We start from the raw sequence: 27,033 nt of genomic DNA on the forward strand, positions 1-27,033 counted from the left end.
GGCGGCGCGTGCGTCAGCCGTGGGCGCCGCGGGAAAGCTGGCCGAAGCGCATGGCTGCGGGTTGCTGCGAGTCTCCGCCGCCTAAGGCGGCCTCTGAGGGGCCGGCCGGCGTGTTGCCTTGCCTAGAGCTTCCGACCTACGCGGCGGCTTGTGCGCTGGTGAGTAGCCGTTACTCCTGCCTGGTGGCGGGGCCGCACCGAAGACACATCGCGCTTTCGCCGCGCTACCTTCACCGGAAACGCACCGGTATCCGGGAACAGCTGGACGCGGAGCTGCTGCGCTATTCCGAAAGGTACCGGCCCCTCGGGCCCTTCCTGCGTGCGCCGGCGCACGGGCGGGGGTAGCGACGAGGTAGCAGAAGAGGCGTGAGGGGGCAGGAACGCCCTGGCCACCTGGACGCCCTCGGGACTCTTCTTCGGGCCCGGAAGGCCGGTACCTGCCTAGTCGGTCCATGTAACAGGCAGGAAGGGGGACGGGCTAGAGGAGCTTGCTCTATGGCGTTCAGGGGGAAGAATAGAGCAGGGGCCTAGAAACCCCGTCGGCCCGGGTGCCCCCGCCCCTCCCCCCGCAGAGGGAGAAGCAGGCTCCACGCGGGGAGCGCGACGTGGGGCTCGATCCCGGGTCTCCAGGGTCACGCCCCGGGCTGCGGGCGGCGCTAGACCGCTGGGCCACACGGGCTGCCCGAGAGATACTTCTGCTGGGTTCTCTTGCTTGGGACCTGATCAGGGACGAGAAAAGTACTGTGTTTTTATTTATTTATTTATTCATTCATTCATTCATTCATTCATTCATGATAGAGAGGCAGAGGGAGAAGCAGGCTCCATGCAGGGAGCCCGACACGGGACTCGATCCGGGGACCCCAGGATCACGCTCTGGGCTGAAGGCAGGCGCTAAACCGCTGAACCACCCAGGGATGCCCCCTTTGTTTTGTTTTTAAGAGCAGTTTAATTAATCTAACTGGCCATTCTGTTGGGCTTGGGGGTGAAAAACCTTTGTGGTTCGTTTAATGTGTTCAGAAGAAACGGAGTTACAAGAACGGAGGGTCAAAGGAAGGGGGCATGTGTACTTTAATATTGCAATAGGGCTGCTTTGCCTCAAAAGCAAAGGTTCCGGAGCTGGGACAAGTGGAATTCCTGGGGATTCCTTACTGCACTTCAGAAATTTCATGACATCCTCCCCCCACCCCCACCCCCCTCCTCGGGAAATTTGCTGTCCGTGTTCTAGGTCAAAGTATCCAAAGTGTTCCCTTTCTCCAGGGATCCTGAACAGGTTAAGAAGCAAGCAAGTCTAGGATGTACGGCTCATTCCAAGCACCAGCACCCTTGTGTGGTGGCTGTTTTATGTACTAGGGACTTAGGATTTAAAAACAAAGAAAAAACAAGATCCCTGTTTCAAGAAACTGTAAGCTCTAGTAAAGATATAAATGTCAGATAAATCGAATGAAATGTTAAAATTTGACAGAGGTCTAAAGTTATATTAAGAGAAAGAGTAGTGAATTTGATATTAGGACCTCTGAGATGGTAGTATTCAAGGCATAAAAAGTGTAACGTAAACGGATAGTAGATAAAAATAGACTGCTTTGGTCAGAGAATTGTAAGTACTATATAATTGGAGTAAGATTTATGTTAAGAGGAAAGAAAGTGTGTGCAGTTGAAGAGAGCAGAGGCAGCGTGGGGGATCACTCAGGATGTACATTTTGCTCTTTCCTTCTTATCTACTAGGTTTTTTTTTCCTCTTTGCTTAAGCAGGCTTGGCGCTTGGTCCTCCTAGTGCCCTCCAGTTCTGAAATTTGGTGCACTCTGGAGAGAGTAGTGCATATCCGATCTCTGGGACATGATCAGATACACAGTTGAAGAAGAAACCACGCTTGATAGCATTAGCTGATGGCTTGAGTGAGGCTGTAGACATGGAGACCAATTAAGAGATTGTTACAACTGTCCAAGAGAAAATGACTAGAGAGTATGGAATTGAGAGTTATTAAGGATATAAAAGTGGTCATAAAATCTGGAAAGAGGCATTGTTTGATATACTTACTACTTTCTGGAACCAATCAGTGCTTCCACTTGACAGGCTAGGAGGAAGCCACCTGAAGTGTCCCAAGTCCGAGCCATTACCCCAGAGATATAAGGAACCCATGGACAGTGTGGCCTTATGGAGCAGGTTGCGCTCTGAACAAATGAGGACTGCCCACCACACCCTCCCCTCCCCCACCCCCCAGTACCACTCTGGGTAGTGGGCTACCCCAGTGTGATAAAGACTCGGACTTAGGGCAAATAAAGCAGCACACATTGAACTATACATTTCTAATTAGGGACGAAACCTTGAACTGTAATGTCAATCATTTATCGTGTATAGGTAGATTTACAGACTTTGGCGCCATCAGGAGGAATCAGGAAGACTTGTTTCACTTTGTTTGAGAAATGAGGAAAACCAGAGTGTTGGGAAGTGGAGGAGGGACAATAAAGTATCCCCCAAACTGAGAAGGCACTTTGAGATTTGAAAATGAAGTAGGTGACTCCATACATTTTACACACCCTTCGATTCTGGGTAATTTACTGACATAGGGGACTGGACATGTGATTATCCTGCAGCTGCACAGCTATTCTCCACAAAGTTTGGGCCTTAGTTCACATTTACAGAGTACAAAGGGGTGTGCAGAAGGCATTTTGGTTAGGTCAGAGGTCTAACACTTAACAGACTTTCTGGTGCCACGTGTGCTCCAGAAGAGGGGGAGGAAAGTGTGTTACCTATAGTAGTTATCTAAACAACTTTAGGGAAAATCAGAACAACTTGTATTCTGGTCAGGGCATATGTTAACCTCCAAGGGGCCTGAAACCTGTGGCCCTGAGGGAGGTCATCACCCGGACATGAACAAGCTGGAGGGCGAAACATGGGGTCAGTATTGTCAGCATTCATATACCTTGATGGCTCCTACAGTGTTTACATGCCATTCTTCTCTGATGACCCTAGAGTCAGATATTGGGAGTTGGGTTGCATGCCTATATCATGGCAGTAATGTAAACAGAAACATGAGGTTAAGATACGTATAAGACCAAAGAAAATACTTAGTAGTTCCTTAGTGACCGTCAAGAGATGAGTCATAAGTGAAGGCACCAGCAAAAGCCATCAAAGCAATTGTGAATTTCAGCATACGTGGTGGCCCACAACAGGGAGAGCTTCCTGAGGCAAGAAGGAGGGACATCAGCAATGCAAGGCTGGGGCAATAAGACAATGTTTGACAGCAGTAGACAAGGCAAATCATTTGACAACACAGTAGCTGTTTGGTCTCCATACCACTGTGGCTTTTCATCATTCCCCATTTTGAGTGACAGGAATGTTTCCAGCTACTTCGTGCTGAAAAGGGGGGCATAAATCAGGATTGAGGAATGAAACTGCCTTGCATCCAGTTGCAGATACCCCCTAATATGAGGTTGAGCCCCCATCCTTCATAGAGGCATTTTTTTGGAACCGTAATGTGTAGTCTTAGCATCTTATGCCACATTTCATAATGAGGTAAAATCATGTCAGTTCAGTTAAACAGTTGTATCATTTCAGGAGGTGGTCCTGCCAGGTGGGTTTTCAAAGTCTGCCTATAGTGTATAAGTAGTCCAATAGAAATCCAGATATTCAAGGAAACCAGGGAATTCAGAATCTGACTCAGTGTTATAGGAAAACAAAAAACATTTGAGGACAATTAGAACTAGAATCTAACACCCGTAAAGATATGTTACTGAAATATGATTTTTTTCTTCGCAAAATCCCCCTCATTTCCATCAGCAATAGTCAAGACTAATTCGTTTGTAAAACAAGTCCATTTTTTAGCAAATTCGGCCTAAATAATTATGTAAGTACAACTGGCCACATATGTTCTTTCAGCTCTGTTTTGCTGGAACATTGCATAAAGAATTTCACATTGAGCTTTTAATAGCCATTCAAGGCTAAAAGCCAAGCCAAATACTTGCCATCAGACTTTCTTTCAGTACCCAAAGATCTGATTATTTCCTCACTTCTTGGGGTACCTCAAATATCCTGAGGTTCTTGATTCTGTCAGAAAGCAACCTTCCTTGCTTACCTGGTAAGGCTCCTGGAAACCCTGTAAGCAAGGTACCAGCTGTGCCACTTATTCCAGGGGGGCTTCATTGGCTCCATAAAGTCAACCTTAGTTCCTTAAAACTGGCTATATCTGAGTCTCTGTGCTTGTCTTTCTCAAATGACATTCCAGTCAAAGCCTTAGTAATTGAACTAATTTTCCTAATGGTGACCTATTACAAGAAGGGATTCTTAGTGAATTTATGCAAGTAACTATAATTGCCATGGACATAAAAATACTCAGATCACTTCTTGAATTCTGGAGGGATCAGGTAGGGAAAAAAAGATAAATGTTTTCTTAAATCCTGAAGCGCAAACATTAGAGAACCAGTGATGTTTCAAACAAGAGTCATAAAAACTGTAATCATCCTCAGTTAATTCAGTCTTCTGTTACTAATTCTTTTTTTTTTTTTTTTCCTAATTCTTTTTCAGTTTGAATACAGTTTTCCCATTATTCCCAGAAATTTTTATTTGGCTTAGTTTTATGATCTAAAAGGTATCAGAAACCTGTGTTTGTCAAGTCTTCCCTGTGATTCTCCTTGAAGATGAAACATATTTGTAAGAGCATTAGAACAATAACTGTGACAAAAGACTTAAAGGCCACAGTCAAAGATCATATGAGATTTCATTATAGTGCAGTTGACAAGGAAATCTGGTTATTTCTCTGATAGTACTTCAATAATTAGAATTACAAATAATGATGTTATACCAGGATACTAAACCTTTAGGAATTTCATAGTATTCACCCATGCAATATAACCTAAAAAGATTTATCATCACCTATCTCACAGTGCTTCCCATGTAATTTAACATACCAAATCAATAAGCCTTATTAGCTAAAAAGACTTTACTTAGAATTTGAATTTTCATAAATTTGTTAAAAATATGAGGTTTTAAAGCTCATACCTAGGGGCGCCTAAGTGGCTCAGTGGGTTAAGTGTCTACCTTCAGTGTTGATCCTAGGGTCCTGGGATTGAGCCCCACAAGGGGCTCCCTGGTCAGTGGGGAGTCTGCCTCTCCCTCTCCCTCTGCTCCTCTCCCTCCTCATGCACTCTTGTGTGCACACTGTCTCTAATAAATAAAATCCTAAAGCAATGCCTAAAAAAGACCACAGATCATTACAACACTTAATTACTTATTTAACCTAATGGCAGTAGAAATTCTAAAGGCAAGTACAGAAGGTTACATAGTTGTTACCAAAACTTAGCTCTTTTGATATTAAGAAGATTTAGATTTATGAAGTAATTAAAGCCCTGATAGCAAACTTTGTTTTTTCTGGGCAGTTAAAGGAAAAACCTTTTGTATTTTTCTATCAAAAGCAGACCAATATTCTAGGAAAACCCTGTCATTTCAACAGAGTGAAAAATGAAACTTCAATCTTAAACCAGTGTACTTTTAAAACTCATTAATTCCAATCTTCCTTCTGACTGCATATTCTTTTGTAAATATTCCTTTTTCACAGACTTTCTGCAACTTTTTTTTAACATTAAGATTTTTTTCATGTTTTCTCTCTTTAAGCCTCATTTTAGGTAGGACAAATTACTTTGTTTTACCCAAACAAAAATATATTCCCATTTCTTATACTTTATTACCAAAAACATATCACATACCTTATTTTCCTTGCATCTGCACTTGCTTCCTTCATTTCCAGTAGTCTCTTTAAAGATGTTATTTATTTTACTTTTTGAGAGAGCATGAGAACGCATGCTCACAGGAAGAAGGTGCAGAGGTGAGGGAGAGAGAGAATAATACCAAGCAGGACTCCATGCTGAGCACAGAGCCCATTGTGGGGTTTGATCCCTTGACCCTGAGATCACAACCTGAGCCAAAATCAAGAGTGGACACTTGACTGAGCCACCTGAGTGCCCCTCCAATAGTCTAAATGACATTTGTTAGAATTCTTAATGCTTAGAAACTTTACTTTCTAGTGAAAACTAAGTAGTAAGCAATATTAGTTTCAGATGTACAATACGGTGATTTGACAATTCTATATATTACTCAACACACATCATAATAAGTGCACTCTTGATCTCCTTCACCTATCTCACCCATGTCCCCTCTAGTAACCATCACTTTGTTCTCTATAGTTAAGAGTCTGTTTCTTGGCTTGTCTCTTTTTTTCTGTTTATTTGTGTTTCCTAAATTCCATATCTGACTAAATTCCACTATTTGTCTTTTTCCAAGTGACTTTTTTCACTAGCCTTATACCCTTTCCATCTATCCATGTTTTTGCAAATGGCAAGATTTTATTCTTTTTTATGGCTGAGTAATGTTCCATTGTATATATATGTGTACCACTTTTTATTTATTTATTTTTTAAAGATTTTATTTATTTATTCACGAGAGACAGAGAGAGAGAGAGGCAGAGACATAGGCAGAGGGAGAAGCAGGCTCACTTCAGGGAGCCCAACGTAGGACTTGACAGCAGCACTCCAGGATCACGCCCTGGGCAGAAGGCAGGCGCCAAACTGCTAAGCCACCCAGGCATCCCTATATGATGTACCACTTCTTTATCAGTTCATCTGTTGTTTGGACACTCCGGCTACTTGCATAATTTGGCTATTGTTAATTCAACAATAAACATAGGGATGCATATATCTTTTTGAATTAATGTTTTTGAATTTGAGTATTTTGTATTTGTATTCACCCAGTAGTAAATTACTAGATCATATGGTAATTCTATTTTTAATTTTTTGAAGAACCTCCGTGCTGTTCTCCACAGTGGCTGTACCAGTTTGATTTCCAACAAAAATGCACAAGGATTCATTTTTCTTCACGTTTGCCAAAACTTGTTTCTTGTATTTTTTATTTTGACCTTTGTGACAGGTGTGAGGTGATACTCCATTGTGGTTTTGATTTGCATTTCCCTGATGATGAGTGATGGTAAGCATCTTTTCATGTGTCTTGGCAATAGATATCACTTCTTTGGAAAAATGTCTGTTAATGCCTTTTACCCATTTTTAATTGGATTATTGGGGGTTTTTTGGTGCTGACTTACCTAAATTCTTTATATATTTTGGGTATGAATTCTTTGTCAGATAGGTCCATTGCAAATATCTTCTCTCATTCAGTAGGTTATCTTTTAGTTTTTTCCTTTGTTATTCAGAAGCTTTTGATTTTGATGTAGTCGTAGTAGTTTATTTTGCTTTTGTTTCTCTTGCCTCAGGAGACATCTAGAAAAATGTTGCTAGAGGTGATGTCAGAGAAATGACTGCCTTTGCTCTCTTCTAGGATTTTTATGGTTTCAAGTCTCACATGTAGGTCTTCAATCCATTTTGAGTTTATTTTTGTGTATGGTAAGAAAGTGGTCCATTTTCATTGTTTCACATGTAGTGGTCCAGTTTTCCCATCACCATTTGTTGAAGAGACTTTTTCCCATTGGAATTCTTGTCTCCTTTGTTGAAGATTAATTGAGCTATAATAATGGTTTGTTTCTGAGCTGTTCCATTCCATTGATCTTATGTGTCTATTTTTGTGCCACTACGATACTGTTTTGATTATTACAGCTTTGTAGTGTAATTTGGATACACTACTATTGTTTTGGCTATTCAGGATCTTTTGTGGTTGTGTAGAAATTTTAGTATTATTTGTTCTAGTTCTGAGGAAAGTTTTGTTGAGATTTTGATAGGGATTGTATTAAATTTATAGATTGCTTTGGATAGTATGCACATTTTAATACTACTGGTTCTTCCAATTCATTAGCATGGGCTATCTTTCCATTTGTTTACTTTGCCTTCAGTTTCTTTTTTTAGAGAGAGATGGTAGTGGGGGCCAGAGGGAAAGAGGGAGAGAATCCCAAGCAGACTCCATGCTGAGCACAGAGCCCATTGTGGGGCTTGACCTCATGACCCTGAGATCACAACCTGAACTGAAATCAAGACTTGGATGCCTTAACCAACTGTGCTACCAGGCACCCTGTCTTTAGTTTTAAATCAGTGTTTTATAGTCTTTGGAGTACAGGTATTTCACGTCCTTGGTTAAGTTTATTCCTGGGTATTTTATTATTTTTGGTGCAATTATAACTGGAATTGTTTTTTTTTTAATTTCTGTAATGGTATACATTATTCGTGTATAGACATGCAACAGATATCTGTATGTTGATTTTGTATTCTGTGACCTTACTGAATTGATTGATCAGTTCTAGTAGTTTTTGGTGGAGTCTTTTCAGATTTTCTATGTATAGTATCATGTCCTGTATAATTAGTGAAATTTTTGCTTCTTCCTTAGCAATTTGGATGCTTTTTAGTTCTTTTCATTTTTATGATTGCTATGGCTAGCACTTCCAGTACTCTGTTGAATAAAAGTGGTGAGAATGGACATCTTTGTCTTATTCCTGATCTTAGAGGAAAAGTTCTTAGTTTTTCACTATTCAGTATGATGTTAGCTGTGAGTTTTTCATCTAAGGCCTCTTATTATGTTGAGGTATATTCCCTCTAACCTACTTTGTTGAGGGTTTCTGCCATGAATGGATATAGCACTTTGTTAAATGCCTTTTCTACAATATTTGAAATGATAGGGTTTTTAAAAAAGATTGTCTTTATCTTTGGAGAGGGAGGGTGGGAGTGCATGCACACATGTGGGTGCACATGAGCAGGAGGGAGGGACAGAGGGAGAGGAAAAAGCAGACTCCCCGCTCTGCAGAGAGCCTGACTTTGGGCATGATCCCAGGACCCTGAGATAATGACCTGAGCCAAATGCAGATGCCTGACCAACTGAGCCACCCAGGTGCCCTAAAATGATACTTTTTTTTTTTTTTAAGATTTTATTTATTCATTCATGAGAGACAGAGAGAGAAAGAGAGGCAGAGACACAGGCAGAGGAAGAAGCAGACTCCATGCAGGGAGCCCGACGTAGGACTCGATCTCAGGTCTCCAGGATCAGACCCTGAGATGAAGGTGGCACTAAACCGCTGAGCTACCCGGGCTGCCCCAATGATAGTGTTTTTATTTTCTTTTTTGATGTGGTATATTACATTGATTGATTTGAAATCAATCAAGTTCAAATATTGAACCTCGGTTTACAGAAATAAATCCCTCTTAATCATGGTGAATATTTTTAATGTATTAATGGATTCAGCTAGCTAATATTTTGTTGAGAAATTTTGCATCTACAGGCATCAGAAATATTGGCCTGTAGTGTGTGTGTGTGTGTGTGTGTGTGTGTGTGTGTGTGTGGTGTCTTCATATGGTTTTGGTATCAGGATAATGCTGGCCTCTGAATTTGGAAGCTTTCTTTCTTTTCTATTTTTTTTTAGAATATTTTGAGAATAATAAGTATTAAATCTTTAGATGTTTGGTCTTTAAGTTTACCTGTGAAGTCACTTGGTCCTGGACTGTTGTTTGTTGGGAGTTTTAAGGTTATTCATTCAATTTCATTGTTGGCAATCAGTCTGTTCAAATTTTCTATTTCTTACTTAGTTTTGGGTGGTGATAGGTTTCTAGAAAGTAACCAGTTCTTCTAGGATGTCCATCCAATTTGTTGGTATATAGTTTTTAATGTCTTAAAATGCTCTTTATATTTCTTTGATGTTGATTATTGCTTTCTCTTTCAATTCAGATTTTGTTGATTTTCTCTTTCTCTTTTGATCAGTTTATCAATTTTGTTAATCCTTTCAGTGAATCAGGTCCTGGTTTCATTGATCTGTTCCATTGTTTTTTAGTTTCTCTTTTATTTCTGCTCTAATCTTGATTATTTCTTCCTGCTACTTGTTTTGGGTTTTCTTTTTCTAGCTCCTTTGGGTTTGTAAGGTTAGTTTGAAATTCTTCTCATTTCTTGAGGTAGGCCTGTAGTGCTTTAACGTTCCTTCTTAAAATAGCTTATATTGCATCTCAAAAAACATTTTGGACTGCTGTATTTTCATTTGTCTTCATGTAATTCTTTATTTCCTCTTGATTTTTTGGCTGACACATTCACAGTTTAGTATCATGTTACTTCATGTAATTGTGGTTTTTTAGGTTCTTTCTCGTGGTTGATTTCTACTTTGTTAGCATTAAATTTGGAAAAGATGCATAGTATGACTTCAGTCTTTTTTAATTTGTTGAGACTTGCTTTGTAGGGTAACATATGATCTGTCTTGGAAAGGATATTCTGTGTGTACTTGAATGTGTATTTCCTGTTTTAGGATGGTGTGTTCTGTATATATCTGTTAGATCCATCTGTTCCAATGTGTCATTCAGAGCCACTGTTTTTCTAGTTTATTTTCTATTTGGATAATTTATCCATTGATGATGGTGGAGTATTAAAGTCCTCTACTATTATTGTATTATTATTGATTACTTCGTTTATGTTTGTTATTATGTTTAGTGGTGATGAGATCCTTTAACTTATTTTGATAAACCCTTTAGCTCTCCTATTCTGAACGATGACCTTGATGGATAGAGTATCCTAGTTACTGGCTTTTTTCTTTTAATATATCAGGCTACTCCCTTCTGACCTGCAGTATTCCTGCTGAAAAATCCACTGATAGTCTTATTGAGTCTCCTTTATGAAACTGTTTTCTTTTTTCTTGCTGCTTTTAAAATTCTTTATAACACCCCCCCCCCTTTTTTTTTTTGCCATTTTAATTAACGTGTGTCTTAGTGTGGACATCTTCAGGTTGCTTTTGTTAGGGGATCTGGATGTCTGTTTCCTTCTCCAGACTCAGGAATTTTTCGACTCTTATTTCTTCAAATACATTTTCTGCTCCCTTTTGTCTCTTCCTTCTGGGAACCTTATAATACAAATGTTATTATATTTGATAGTGTCCTGAGTTCCTTTAATCTCTTTTCATTTTTTTTGTTATTCATTTCTCTCTCCTGTTCATCTTGATTGCTTTCCATTATTCTTTCCTCTAGGTCACTGATTGATTCTTCAGCATCCTCGAGCTGTTATTTATTTTCTCTAGTGTATTTTTTAATTTCATCTATTGAGTTCTTCGTATCTAAGTGTTTCTTTTTTATGTTTTCTGTCTCTTTGTTGAAGATCTCACTGATGTCCTCCACTCTTCTCAAATCCAGTGATCATCTTTATGATCATTAATTTCTCTATCAGGCATATTACTTATCCTATTTCGTTTAGCACTCTTCCTGTGAATTTATACTGTTCTTTGATTTGGGACATACCCCTTCTCATTTTGTTTAATTCTGCATCTGTTTCTATGTATTAGGAAAGTCCTCTGATCTGGAAAGTAATGCCTGTATGAACAAAAGCTCTTGTAATTCCCTGCCTGCATTGCAATGTCTCCTGTTCACCAGAACCTGACACTGCAGGGGTGTCTCTTATGTGTGTTGCATGTGTATTGCTTTTGTGGCTGAGCCATGTTTCCCTTCAGTCCAGTCGTCTGCAGTGGCTCTCTTTGCCTGTATGGGCAGGGTTTGGTCCTTGTGTTGTTAGTGGACCAATCTGGGTCCACCTTGGGCTTGAAATGAGCGAGAGCAGTCTTTTGCCAGAGCCATGGTAGCACCAAACTCAAGGGTGCTTTCCCTCTGTGGTCACCTGAGAAACTTTTATTGGTGGGCTGAGTCTGCAGTTAGACCAGATTTCTGTTCCCAGTCCACTAATTGGGGGCAGGGTGCTGCATCTGGACTGGTGTGTGTTGGTATTTTTCCTCTCTCAGGAGCAAGTGTCACTTTGGAGTGCTGCTGGCCCCTGTGGGGGCTACACGCATAAGGCGCAAGGCGTGCGGCACTACTTTGGATGGGCTTCAGCCAAGATCTTCAGGAGAACAGAGAAGCTGGGTGTCCTGCACATGGTGCCAGCAAGGTCTCTTATATACTGGTCTCCCGTGAGAAGGGAGCTGAAGCAGCCTGGGAATACTCCTGTAGGCAGTTGAAGGGGGTGGGTCCACATTAAGTGTGTGGCTGGGGCATGCTTTCAGCAAGCTAGGTGGATAGGTAGAGATGGTTGTGCTGGACCCTGCAGCTGTCTATGTAGTCAGGCTGGGGGCAGGTGCTGGGGAGGGAAATAGCACCCACCAGGTCTTTTGTTTTTGGTGAAATCTCCCAAAGTTCCCTGCGTCTCCAGTACATGCTCTGAGATTATTAAATAAATCTCCTTCCTGTATACCCCAGGCATTTTTCGATCTGCTACTTCTGTGCTGTATCTCAAGCAGGGCTGTTGTGCAGTTTCTTTAAGGGCAGGGAGAGTCAAGTTTTCTATCTCCCTCTTGCCTCTTAATGTATTGGGCCTGCTGAGTTTTAAAGTTCCAGGTGTTAAGCCCTGTTGATTGTTAACAAAACTGGAGAAGCCCTCTGGTTTTCAAAGCCAAATGTTATGGGGATTTGTCTTTTAACTGCAGTCCCCCAACCCGGGGTACTGGGGGCTAGGTCTTCTCTTCCCTCTCTGCCCCCAGTGTTCTTTCCTCCCAAGGTCTGTCCTCCTCTATGGTATGATCTTTCAGTAAGGATAAAACATGTTTATGAACAGATCTAAATTTATCTTTAATTTCTCTTTAATAAGACAAAAGTAGATAAATTTATGTGTAGTAATCAATATTTTTGGTATTTTATTTAGGAAAAAATTGAGATGTCTAGTGAAGGGTTTCTCAAAGGTTTAATGGATTTACACAAATCCTTTTGGGTTTAGGCTCTATGGTCACATTCCCTAATTATCAATTTTGAACCCTACAGAACCCAATACATCTCTTAGAGTAAATATTTTGCAATACTATCTTTACTATCACGAAAGTACATCTTTACTGTGAATTGAAACTTAAAGGTAACACAACTTACCTACATAATTGAAAAAAGAATTTGTAAGTGCTCCTACACAATACAATAAATTATATTTCAATGTGATAATGCTTAAGCATGACTACCTAGGAATAGTTGAAGTACTTTGATGACTTCTGCACTGACACAAGAATTGTGAATGTCTCCATTATATAAGGGTGGATTGATGCAGGGGTTTTGAGTTGACAACTTAGAGAAGACATACATTATCTCCATCGGTGAAATGCTTTTCTGAAGTGATGAGCAGTTCTCAGTAAAATTCCCTACTACTCTTGAATTTGCTACTACATTCCTGGAAATTTTAATGTATATTGAAACCGTGGAAACATGCCTGTACACTGATATATGTGTGTGTGCATATATATATATATATATATATATATATATATGCGCGCACACACACACAAATATAAAGTGTGTGTGTATACAGTAAAATTAGATTCTGTGTACATCTGTTTATAAATCAGTTTGTTCCCTCAGAGGTCATGTAGACTTCTTGATTTTCTGTGATGGTGTAGTTCCTGCTTGGGAAAACACAAGCAGACACTAACAGTTCAAAAAAATGCTTTCTGGAATAAATCTCTTGAGTTTTTGGTCTTTTTGATTTGATAGTTATTAAAGTTCCTTTCCAGTGGCTCCTGGCTGTTTTATTTAAGCAGCAGCTATTAGGGATAAATTCTTTCTCTTATGCCATGTGAATAGTTTTAGAAATTTAGTAGAGTTCAACAAAAATGTGCTGGGCTCTGAAGGGCCACTACTCTAGTAGTGTGTGGAATGCAAACATATTTGCAGATAGTTCATAAAATGAGATTAAGTTCAGTGATGATGCTGTGCCATGGAATCTTCTAAGAGTGGAGGAGGAGTGATTTCATCCTTGCCTTGCTGAGTCTAGGACGTTTTCTTGATCAAGTAGTAGGTGTGGTAGTGAAGCCACCAGGTCTGCCTCCTTAGTAGTTAAAATTTGTTAAGTACTTGGAAATGACATTTTCAAATAGTAGTTGCTCCCTAATCCTGTCCCCTATGTAGACTAAAGTGGCAAAATGGGTTCTTAATAATTATAACTATATATTTCATTTATTAACATTACTATTTGTTACATACAGATGGAGTTTGAGGATTTTTCTCTAAGTCATTGGCTTTAATATTCAGGGGCTTGACCTGTGATTCTGGTAATTCTCTTACTATAGGCCATCCAGTACAGAAATTCAGTAATGGTAGATAATACCAAAATTGTCTTGATTTGGTTATACTCAGAGACATTTTTCATTCAAGTCTCCCCCCCACCCCCACCCCCACATTCTAGCATGACTAGAATTCTAATAGGTCAACCTACTGCTCATGTATAATTGGACATTTTGTTTCTGGGTACCTGTCTTGAACAGTCTTTTATTTAGTCAATATATTGGAACCTTTTGGTGAAATTGAATTACTCAAGTTGTTATGGATTAATCATATGCTATTGTGTTTTGGCATGCGTGAGTATATTTAAGAGGCATATAATTTTTGGACTCTGAATATTTAATAATTATGGCCTAGTTTAAAAGAAGATAAAAATAAATTTCTTTCTTTTCTAATAGCCTTTCAGGTGTCCCCATTGCATATGATAACATCAAAGTAGTGGGTGAACTGGGAGATATTTATGATGATCAAGGACACATTCATCTTAACATCGAAGCAGATTTTGTTATTTTCTGTCCTGAACCAGGGAAAAAGCTTATGGTATGTATTTATACACACACTTTTTTATGCTTTCTCTAATTGTATAATTATGTAATTTGGAAAATCTTAAGAGATTTGGGAAGCAAATGGATTGCTGTTGTGGTTTCCTGAAAATTATTTTTAAAAGAAAAAAAATTACTGTCCATTTAATCTTGGTAAATTTTTAAATTCCATTCTTCTCAAACTCACATGTGTATGCAGATAATGTGTCTAATAGAATTTATTCTTTTCTTTGGATAGCATCAGAATGATCTTAGGCAGTAAGAAAAAAATTTTATTTCATAATTTCTCAGTTATACACAATAGTTCCTTCATACTACTACCCTGTTCGAATCCTTTATATCAAATAGGAGTTGAAAATTCAAATGGTTGCAGGACCAGGCAGGTAATGAAAGTGAATGAAGAATGAGGTTAGAGCACCCATAACGCGCCATATGATAAAGGCCCTGTGGGATAGGTCTTTTAGTTTTTCAAAAGAAGCTGAAGTATATCCTCATATGTTCTGCACTAGCCTCTCCTACCAGTTCTGCATGTATACATTGATATATATATACATAAGAATATATATACACGTGTCTATTTTTTCCTTTAACAAAAAATTATGTAGGAATTGCATAATCATTTAAGAACTGTTAACTAACCCTTTATTGCTAATAAAAACACAGGTAAAATTTTACTGTCAAATCTGTAAGGCATTAATAATTTAAAAAAGCTTTTCAGAATCAGTTAAACTGGTAGAGCATCCTGGGCATGACCAGCTGGGATCCTACAACCAGCCTCTATACTTCTAAAGTTGGCAATAGATTTGTACTTAAAGCTGGTAACAGTTAAGTGTAGGAATTTTTGTATAAGTTACTGTAAATGTATACATGGAAGTACCACACTATACAGAAAATATGAAATGAAAAAAGAAATCAATCCTTTTACTCTATTCCCTACAATAAGATCCAGTCTTCAAATACATTTGGACAGTGTGTTCAGTTTTTTTTAATATGAAGTATAATTTACATACAATAAAATGAGATCTAATTTACATACAACAGAACGCACAGATCATAGTGTACAGTTCAATAAATTCTGGTGAGAGCATGTATTCTGTTCTATTTCAGAAAGATGCTTATGCCCTTTCCTGGTCAGTCCTCTCTCCATTCCAGAATACAACCACTGTTCTGATTACATTTATTGTGAAAGTAGTTTTGTTTATTCTAAAATTTCATGTTAATGGAATTTTTCATTATACAGTGTTTGAAAATCTGACCTCTTTTGCTCAACATGTTTTTTTTTTTTTTTTTTTTTTTTGCATTTCATGCATGCTGTTTGTTGTAATGGTTTCTTTTTGTTGTTCGTCGTATTCAGTTGCATGAATGTATAATTTAATTGCCTGTCTTCATCGATAGACATTTGGGCTGTTTCCATTATGGAGCTATTATGAATAAAGCTGTGAATGTACATTTTCATTTCTCCTAGGTAAAAACTAAAAGTGGAATGCTAGGTCACAGAGTAGATGTGTTTAACTTTATGAAAAACAGGCAAATTTCCCATTCAGCACTATAACTTGCTTTGCATCCTTGCCAGCATTTGGTTTTGTCACTCTTCTAATTTTACTGATGGGCATATACGAGTTTCCCATCACGGTTTTAATTTGCATTTCTCTAGAGCTCTTTTTCATGTGTTTCAGTAAGGGGCCTATTTAAGTGCTTTACTCATTTTTAATTGGGTTTTTGTATTATTGAAGTATAGTAGTTCTGTTTGTAGCCTTCCTACAGATCCTTTTCAGATCATTTGTTAATATTTTACTCCAGTTGGTAAACTTGTCTCTTTTTAATGGTATCATTTCATAAACAGAAGTTTTTAATATTGATGATCAGTTTGTCTTATTTTTTTGGTTGTTGCTTTTGGGATCCTACGTAAGAAACTTGCCTACTGCTGGATTGTGAAGATACTTTTTATAAGCTTCTAGAATTTTTTAGTTTTAGCTTTGTTATTTAGATCTGTGATAAGTCTTTAATCTTTGTGTGTAATATGAAGTAGATCCTTGAGATATATTTTCTTATTCATATGGTTATTCAGTAGTTCTAGAACCCTGTATTGAAAAGATGTTCGTTTTCCTATTATTTCCTTAATTGATAGGCTTTATTGTTTTATAGCAGTTTTAGATTTACAGAAAAAATGAGTAGAAAATAATACCTCTGTTCACTTCTCCACCCCAGCATACACAAACACAGTTGCTCCTATTGTTGACATCTTGCATTAGTGTGATAACATTTGTTACAGTTCTTAAGCTGATATTGATACATTATTATTTTTAGGGTTTAGAATTAGTTTTTCCTGTTGTACATTCTAAAACCCAGGGAATGTAAGTACAACTTAATGACCTGTGTCCTGTGTTCCCTTTACTGTATCCTGTAGAATAATTGGGTACTGCTCTCAGAATTCTCTATTTTACCTATTCACCCCTCACCTTCCTTCCATCCTCCTGAATCCTGGCAACTATTGATCTTTTTACTGTCTGGTCTCTATGGTTTACCCTCTCCAGAATGTCATATAGTTGGAATCATATTGTATGTAGCCTTTCAGCTTGCCTTCTTTCACTTAGCAGTATGCATTTAAGGTTCCTCCATGTCTTTTCATGGCTTGATAGTTATTTTTTTATTGCTGATTAGTACTCATTGTATAGATGCAGTGCAGTTTGTCCATACCACCCAGAATGTACCATTGGGAACACCAGACTCCTAATAATGACAGCCAATGAATTTTTTGTGTATAAGGAGTTGCAACACTAACATGTATACAGTTTTGTTTAAAGTTTAAAATAAATGACTTAAACGTTTCAGATGTTAATTTATATACATTATATACATTGATTTGTAGGGAAAGAAAAGAAAACTAAGGCTTTTTTTTTTTTTTTGAAACTTTCATATTTTAAGCTTAAAATCATATAGCACATACTTTTTAAAGCTTCCCAAAATGCTTTGTGATTCAGTCAAAATAGCCATGCTCAAGATCTACATTTCACATTTAGGTTATATCAAAGAGTATTTTCTGCTTGGTTTCATTATGGTTATACTCTACTCACCAGGGAATCCTGTAGTAGGAGCAAAGGAGTTGTTTTTATTGGGGGGGGGGGGGAGTGAGAAGAATAGTTGTTTATCCAGTTAGGCAATTGATATGCAATTACTTAGTAAAGTTGAACTTTTCTCAAATCTCTACAGTGTTTTAAAATGATGGTTTAGTATAATATGTAAATTTCAATCAAAAAAATTTTTTCCATGTCAAATTATACCATATTTTGATGTTTTTTTTTTTTTTTTTTGAAGATCAACTTGAGGCTTATAAAGTTTTATTTACCTTTTAACTCTGGATTTCTTGATGTTACAGTTTTTTTTTTTCTCTTTCTTCCCAGGGTATAGTTAATAAAGTGTCATCCAGCCACATTGGCTGTTTAGTACATGGGTGTTTCAATGCCTCCATTCCTAAACCTGAGCAGATGTCTACTGAGCAGTGGCAGATCCTGGAGATAAATGTAGGTGATGAACTAGAATTTGAAGTATTTCGTTTGGACTCAGATGCTGCTGGAGTATTCTGCATTCGGGGAAAGTTGAATATCACTAGGTCAGTTCCTAATCACATTATTTTAATTTTGATATTTAGTCATTTGTTTAATTCTCAATTTAGAGAACATAAGTCCCTCTTAAAAAAAAAAAAAAAATTATTAGGGTATTCATGCTTCCAAACCATAAAGTCAGTGCAAATAGGAATCTAAAGTGTTAAGACAATGCATTGAATATTCTAAATCTCTACACATCTAGCTAACTGTTCTGTATTTTACTAAAACTCAGTCTTACTGAGTATTTTCTAGTTAATTTTTAACTAAAATTAATTTTTCTAGTTAATTGTTAGCATTTTCACAGTTGAAACACAAATTTGATTATTGTTATTATGCCAGGTAGGTAAGTTCTGTATCTTTTGATATTGAAATTATTCTAAGAATTACTCTCATCTTGAGTTTGTTTCCATGGAAGCCAAGTTTAATGGAGTGTAGGGGGAAAGAAAAAGGCTTTGGGAATACTGCTGGTGTTAATTCCTTTTTTAGATTTTACCTTGATAATTAACAAGAGTATGGGTTACAGTTTTAGAGCAGTTGTGCAGTAGAACTTTCTGCAATGATAGAAACATGTGCAGCATCTGTGATATCGAAGTTATCTTGTTGAAATTATTTATATGTAGATATTATTACTGTATAGGACTTTGCAGTTCCAGAGTTCCACTGATAACTATTTTTATTTTAGTGTTAACTCATAGCTTTGAAGGTATTATTGCTTCAAGCAAGGGTAAGGGAAAAAAATGAAACAAGGATTGTGAGAGTAGAAGGAAACTCCATTAGTTTCATAGATAATGGAAGTATATATTTTATCACTCATCAGTTTAGCTAATAAGCCTGGGTATTGTGATGTTTATTGTCACCAATTTTTTCTGAACCAAACCAAAATTTAGAAGCTACATTTTGATAAAATTTATGTCATTTTTTTATGTGTGAAAACAGTGTGGAAGAAGTACTTTGGAAAAATTTTAACCTTTCCCAGACATTTTAATGGGTGAGAGATAACAGGATAGAATATTTCAAATTTATGCCATACTTCTGTATTTTGTACTGCTGTCATTTTTTTAGAAAAAAATTGGGATAGTCTTTCTCATTTTATTTTTTGTTTATTGCTCTGTAAATTTTTTCAACTGTCAATTTAGTTTACAAACCAAGTGCTCTGCAGTTCCTGAAGAAATAACAGTAACTAGCACTGAAGAAATTATTGAAAAACCTCTCAAGAAAAAAAAGAAGAAGAAAGACCCAGAGTCCTATGAAGTGGAGAGTGATAACAGAGAGCTAGCTGATGTTACAGATGCCACAATGAAGAAAGAGACAGACCCGCAGATTGATAATATGAATGGCCTATGGAAGGATGAGCCGAAGAAGAAGAAGAAGAAGAAGCAGCAGCAGCAGCAGCAGCAGCAGCAGCAGCAGCAGCAGCAAGATCAGGACCAGGATCCTGTTTTCCAAGGCAGTGACTCCAGTGGTTACCAGAGTGACCATAAAAAGAAAAAAAAGAAAAGAAAATACAGTGAGGAAGCTGAATTTACCCCACTTTTGGAACATTCACCTAAAAAGAAAAGGGGAAAGTAATTTTCTTTAGTGTATTTTAAATATTGTTTTTTAAAAATTAAGATACAACAGATGAATAAATGTCAAAATGGTAGGAGATGTTTGTGTATTCCAGTAGTCTACAAAACAGGAAAGATTTGATTAGAAGTTTTTGGTGCTTAAATTATTAAAGTGACGATTACTATGGGAAATACCAATATTATTAAACTGCCATTTTATTGTATACAAAATAAAAAAGAGCTGCTCTCTCGAGTCTTGCATTTTTCCCATTTTTACATTCTAAATAAAATTCTATACTCTGAAGACTGGCAAAAGGACTTTGTATTATAGTGTTATTCATATCATTGAAGAATGAGTTTGAGCTTCTGTTTGTTTTTTTAAATAGGTTTGCCCTGTAGTCATATTACCTGTGATTTTTAGATTTTGTTGGCTACTACAGTGTTTCTGTGGTTCAACTTAGAAGGGTTTGCCAAAGGAGTTCCATGCCACTATTGACTGTAGTAGGAAACATTGTTCACTATTCTTTCCTTCCAAATGCATGTTCTCTTTTTTTCTCTAAGAGGTTGATAGAGAAGGCTCTTCTCTTGTACTTGTCTGCTTTTGCTGTGTTTGGAGGAGCAGAGTCTAATTAAGACATGATAAACACCATTTGTCCCTAGTGGGGGAATTTCTCAACTCTATAATAATTAGGTTAAATACTAAAAACTGTGTAAGAAAATTTCACTGAGAAAACATGGACTATGTCTTTCTTAACTACTAGAAAACACTGAGTAATGAAATGGCAAGCTGGTTCAGGCTGATTATCAATGCATGGCCATGTTCATTGATGTAAGAGTACCTATGCATTACTGTGTGTAATACCTCTAAGGAAAAGACATATAATGGCAGACTAGGAAGATGTAGTTCGTTCTCTTATGGAATGGCATAAGAGAAACAGATGTGTACACATAAGTAAGGAAATACAAAAATGAGTAATTCTGGTAAGTACTAAAAAGACTATTCACTGTTCTTGACTATGCAGTGTTACTAATAACACTGTTATTCTGTGTTAATCTCTATAAATGGATGAATGGTTGAAATGAACTTCATGTGGCAACTATTTTGTTGCCATTTTTCTCGTATCAGAGATGTATAACTAACTGGTCTTATATGGTTTAATTTTGTTAATATTTACATCCTGCTAGTAGCATATCCTGATCCAAATCTGTAATTAATAGAATGCAGAATTTGGGGAGGAGCAGACATTCACACGTTTATTCTCAAGTGACTTAGTAATACCAGACAATAGAAAGATACAGGCCAATATTTCTTTTCCTACAATTTAATGTGGGTATTGAGCCCTTAAAATATGGCTAATGCAAATTGACATGTGCTATCAGTATAAAATACAAGATTTTGAAGATGTACAAAGAATGTAAAATATCTCAATTTTGTATATTGGTGAAATTCTATTTTTGATAGTGTGTTAAATAAAATTTAACTTTAGCTTATTTTGTGGTCTTTTTTTGGCTAAAGGATTAAAAGGTTATGTGAAGCTCACTAATATTTTGTTAGATTTCTGCATTTAGATACTGGCCTGTAGTTTTTTGTTTGTGGGATTTTTTTTTTTTTTTTGTAATATCTTTATATGAGTTTGGTATCTGGATAATCCTCCACAAAATATTAGCAAACAGTATTCAACAATCTCTTAAAACCACTCACCAGGATCAAGGGATTAACTCTGGTGATTGCAAGTATGGTTCAATATTTATAAGTCTGTCACATGCTCTATCACATTGAGAAAAGCTAAAAACCATATGATCTCAATAGATGCAGAAAAAAATGATGTGACAAATCCGTTCATAGTAAAAAGGGTTTTTAGAGGCAATCATACCTAACATAATATAGCCATATATTAAAAACCAATATCAGGTTTTTAATAACCAATATAAAAATCAATAACAGGTTTTTTAGAGGCATCATACCTAACATAATATAGCCATATATTAAAAACCCACAGCTAATCTCCTACTGGTCAAAGACTGAATCTTTTCTCTAAGATCAGGAAGACAAGGATGTCCACTTTCACCACTTCAACATAGTACTGAAGGCCTCATTTTCTTACACCGTACACAAACTCGAGATGAATTAAAGACTTAAATGTGAGACCTTAAAACCATAAAACTCCTGGCAGAAAACATTAATTAAAAGATTAAAGCATTGGGCAGCCCGGGTGGCTCAGCGCTTTAACCTGCCTTCAGCCCAGGGTGTGGTCCTGGGGACCTGGGATCAAGTCCCACATCGGGCTTCCTGCGTGGAGCCTGCTTCTCCCTCTGTGTCTCTGCCTCTCTCTCTCTCTCTCTCTCATGAATAAATAAATAAAATCTTAAAAAAAAAAAAAAAAAAGGACTTTGGGGAAGATGGTGGAGTAGGGAGGTCCTAACCTCATCTTTTCCAACTCACTGAGATAACAGCCACATGAGCACAGGTAGCTCAGAAAATGACCAGTAGAACAGACTTCCCACAGTTCATGGTAGAGAAGAGGTCACATCTAAAAGAGTAGGAGGGGTGAAAACAAGGTTGAGAAGCCCTCAGTGAGACTAACCAGGAATGGGAGAGACACCACAAGCATGGAGACTGAAGAGGGTTAGACCTCACACCAGGCATTCCAGACAGGGGACCTGCACTGACTGGCAAGACAAGGCTGCTTAACATTTTGTCTTTGAAAACCACTGGCACTTAACTGTTAGTTTTACAGCCATCAGGGCTTAACACAGACTACTTAAAATTTGCATACTTAGCTCCAGGAAAGCTGAGGACCATAGGAAGCTGAGTCCCTGCCCTTAAAGGCCCATCACCTGACTGAGATACAGCACAGAAGCAGGAATTTGCAAAGTGCCTGGAGTATAAATGAAGAGTTATTAATCTTAATGTGTGCTGAAAGGGCAGGGACCTTTAGAAGACTTCTCCAAGAACAAAATAGTTGATAGGTACCATTTCCTCCCACTCCCAGGCTAGAGAGCCAGACACTTGTTGGAATGAGCACTCTCCATCTATCTTGCTAAAACTAATGTTCTACCCCCATGCACATCTGCCCCATCCAACTCACCCCATTTGCCAGCTGTCTCCAGTGTAGCTTCTCTCTCAATATGCCCCACAAGCAACCTCTGCAGGAACTGGCACCACTCCAAAGTGACACCTGCCTAGAGGAGAGGGGAAGATAACCACACACTTCAAGAGGAGACATAGCTGACTTCCCTAATACTTAGAGACAAAATGAGAAGAATGGACCAAATGAAAGAACAGTACAAAGCCACAGCAAAAGAGCTAAATGAAACAGACACAAGCAATACATCTTGAGATTTTAAAGTAATGGTCATAAAGCTACTGAGTGGACTTGAGAAAAGTGTAGTATCTTAGGATCTATCTTAGGAGGATCTTAGATGTTAAGCAGAAATAGAAAATAGAAACAGATGAACTCAGTAACAAAAAGACTAGAGAGAATTAGTAGACTGGAGAAGCATAATGAATCAGTGATATAGAAGAGGTAGTAATGGAAATCAAACCGCAAAAAGAAAAAATGAGAATAGATTAAAGAATTTCAGCAACATCATCAAGCATAATAACATGCTTTATAGGCATCTCAGAAGGAGAACAGTGAGAGAGAAGCAGGCAGTAAATTTGAAGAAATAATAGCTGAAAATTCCCTGGCATTTCTATACACTAACAATGAAGTAGCAGCAAGAAAAATAAAATAATTGATGTTGTTTACAATTGCATCAAAAACCATAAGATATCTAGGAATAAACCTAACCAAAGAGGCAAAGGATATGTACTCTGAAAACTATAGAACACTTATGAAAGAAATTGAGGCAAACAAAGAAATGGAAAAAAATTCCATGCTCATGGATTGGAATAACCATTATTGTTAAAATGTCTATGCTACCCAAAGCAATCTATACATTCAGTGCAATCCCTATCAAAATACTACCAGCACTTTTCACAGAGCTGGAATGAAAAATCCTAAAATTGATATGGAGCCAGAAAAGACCCCACATACCCAAAGTAATGTTGATAAAACAAAAGCTGGAGGCATCACAGTTCTGGACTTCAAGCTGTATTACAAAGTATAATCATCAAGACAGTATGCTACTGGCAGAAAAACAGACATATAGATCAATGGAACAGAATAGAGAACTCAGAAATGGACTTCAACTCTAAGTAAAATAATCTTAGGCAAAGCAGGAAAGAATATCCAATGGAAAAGACAGTTTCTTCAACAAATGGTGTTAGAAAATTGGACAGCCACATGCAGAAGAATGAAACTGGACCATTTCTTTATACCACGCAAAAATAGACTCAAATGGATGAAAGACCTAAGTCTGAGACAGGAATCCCTCAAAATCCTAGAGAAGAACATGAGCAGCAACCTCTCTGACTTCAGCCACTGCAACTTCTTGCTAGACACATCTCCAGAGACAAGGGGAAAAAAGCAAAAATGAACTATATGCATTATAATAACACAAGAATGTGTTATACAGCAAAGGAAACAAAACTAAAAGGCAATCTATGGAATGGAGAAGATATTTGCAAGTGACATATCAGATAAAGGCATAGGATCCAAAATCTATAAGGAGTTTATAAAACTCAACACCAAACAACAACAACAACAAAAATCCAGTCAAAAAATGGGCAGGAGACATGAACAGACATTTCTTCAAAGAATGGCTAACAGACATGAAAAAATGCTCAACACCACTTGGCATCAGGGAAATACAAATTAAAACCACAATGAGATATCACCTCACACTGATTAGAATGGCTAAGATCAAGTCAGGAAACAGCAGATGTTAGTGAGAATGGGAAAAATGCAAGCTGGTACAGCCACTCTGGTAAACCGTATGGAGGTTCCTTAAAAAGTTAAAAATATAACTACTCAATGGCCCAGAAATTGCACTACTAGGTATTTATCCAAAGAATACAAAAATAGTTATTTGAAAGGGCACATGCACCCCAGTGGGTATGGCAGTAATGTCTACAATAGCCAAAATATGTAAAGAGCCCAGATGTCCATCAACAGATGAATAAAGAAGTGGTGTCCAAAAGAATGAACTCTTGCCCTTTGCAACAATGTGGATGGAACTAGAGGGTATCATGCTAAGTGAAACAAGTCAGAGAAACACAAAAACATGATTTCCCATTTGTGAAATTTAAGAAACAAAATAGATGAACATAGGAGAAGGAAAGGAAAAATAAGATAAAAAAAGAGGGAGGAAAACCATAAGAAACTCTTAACTATAGGGAACAAAATGAGGGTTGGTAAAGGGGGAGGTGGGTGGAGGAAAGGATAATTGGGTGATGGACATTAAGGAGGGCATTTGATGAGCACTGGGTGCACTTGATGAGCACTTAATGAGCACTGGGTGTTATATGCAACTGGTCAATCACTAAATTCTACCCTTGAAACTAATAATACAGTGTATGTGAACTACATTGAATTTAAGTTTTAAAAAGTGGGCAGAGGACATAAACAGACATTTTCCCAAAGACATCAAGATGGCTAGACAAGAGGCACATGAAAAGGTGCTCAACATCACTAGTAAATCAGGGAAACTCAAATCAAAACCAGAATGATTTTGGTTAGTCAAGAACAAAAGAAACAAATGTTGGTGAGGATGTGGAGAAAATGGAACCTTGGTTGTGGGGACACAAACTGGTTCAGCCACTGTGGAAACAGTATGGACATTTCTTAAAAAATAAAAATATAATCACCATATGATCCAGTAATTATATTACTGTATATTTATCAAAAGAATACCCTAATTTGAAAAGATCCATGCACGCCTGTGTTTGCAGAAGCATTATGGAAGCAACCCAAGTATCCACTGACCGATAAATGGATAAAGAAGTGCTATGTACATACAACAGGTTATTACTCACCCATTAAAAAAAAATGAGATCTTGCTATTTCCAACAATATGGATTGACCTAGAGGGTATGATGCTAAGTGAAATAAGAAGACAGAGTAAGAAAAATACCATATGATTTCATTCATATGTGGAATTTAGGAAACAAAACAAGAAACAGAAAAAAACAAAAACAAAACAAACCCAGACTCTTAAATGCAGAGAACAAACTGGTGGTTGTCAGAGAGGAGATGGGTGGGAGAATGGTGAAACAGATAAAAGGCATTAAAAATATACCCAGTGTAATGAGCACTGAGTAATGTATAGAATTGTTAAACCGTTATATTCTACACCTGAAACTATGATATAACACTGTAGGTTAATCATATTTCAATTTAAAAATCCTAAAAACACCAAAACTTAACCAGACTTTGACAAAAACAAAAACATTGATGGAAGATTTAAAATATAAAATAAATTTATATACTAATATTCAATGAGACCAGGTATGCCAAAGATTTGTATGTTATTTGCCTTCTTAAATTACCACTGATTTTATTTACCAGGTTTACCAATTTCTTTTTTATCTTCATTAAGTCCTATATTTTGGCCTACTTTCTGTTTTCTAGGATTCTTAGATTCTTAGTTCCAATTTCAAGCTTTCTCATTTTTTAATGGAAGCATTGGACTCTAATAAAATCTTCCTGTGATTTTACTCATATATATCCAAGAGAATATATATGTACTGTTCTTACTGTTTCTAACACTCAGATATTTCTGAATTATTTAATCCACGATTTATTTAGAAGGGTGTTGATAACATTTCTAAGGATTTCTGTTGTTGATGATGTTTACTGCTAGCTTTTTAAAAAGTTTCTAGCTGTTTTTTTGGCATGGTGGTCTTCAAAAGTAAGCTCTGATTTCTACTTCTGGAAATTGAGATTTTCTATGGAGCCCAGTTCATGGCCAGTTTTCAAAAATATTCTGTAGGCATTTGCAAAGAAAATTTATCTTTTAAAAAGTATACGAATCTTTAAATAATAGTCTTAATAGATAGTACAGTGAGAACAAAATTGAAATATAATGGATACTTCTGCATGGGATCTGACTTTTTTGGCATTTCTTTTGGGTAATTCATGGAAAATGTAATAAATATTCAACTTAGGGTGTCATTGGCTCTCCTCACGAAAAGCTAAGATGTTCAAACATTTGGTCTAAACTGTTTTTCTCTTTCAAACCTCTGTTCTGGCAGCAGTAAATAACTATATGTTATTATTTTTTCTTATTTCATGTAAATATTTAGTGCACTGGATTATTTTAAAGTCCAGTTCCCTTTTGCCAGACATTAAATTGATAAACCTATTATTCCCATTTATATTATTTTGGTAACTTGTCTGAATTTGAAAGTTTTTAATAAGGAAAATAGTAAGTTGTAAAATTGGAGAATAGAAGCTAAATCAGCAAATAGAAGTTTGCA

General features: G+C 37.2%; 1 protein-coding gene across 1 annotated transcript; it reads left to right on the forward strand.

Moving 5' to 3' along the window:
* POLR1F (RNA polymerase I subunit F) lies at positions 1-21,161 on the forward strand. The gene is made up of 4 exons (XM_072783848.1): positions 1-292; positions 14,375-14,516; positions 17,920-18,128; positions 19,260-21,161. Exons 1-4 carry the CDS (start codon positions 51-53, stop codon positions 19,690-19,692), a joined length of 1,026 nt encoding a protein of 341 aa, XP_072639949.1. The 5' UTR covers positions 1-50; the 3' UTR covers positions 19,693-21,161.
* Positions 21,162-27,033: the final 5,872 nt, after the last annotated feature.

The sequence above is a fragment of the Canis lupus genome, chromosome 18 (genome assembly GCF_048164855.1).
Source record: "Canis lupus baileyi chromosome 18, mCanLup2.hap1, whole genome shotgun sequence".
Taxonomy (NCBI): Eukaryota; Metazoa; Chordata; class Mammalia; order Carnivora; family Canidae; genus Canis; species Canis lupus.

Coding starts and splice junctions, on each gene's coding strand:
- POLR1F (XM_072783848.1), top strand. CDS start 51: ATGGCTGCGGGTTGCTGCGAGTCTCCGCCGCCTAAGGCGGCCTCTGAG. Junction 14,517..17,919: donor AACCAGGGAAAAAGCTTATG/GTATGTATTTAT, acceptor CTTTCTTCCCAG/GGTATAGTTAATAAAGTGTC. Junction 18,129..19,259: donor GGAAAGTTGAATATCACTAG/GTCAGTTCCTAA, acceptor CTGTCAATTTAG/TTTACAAACCAAGTGCTCTG.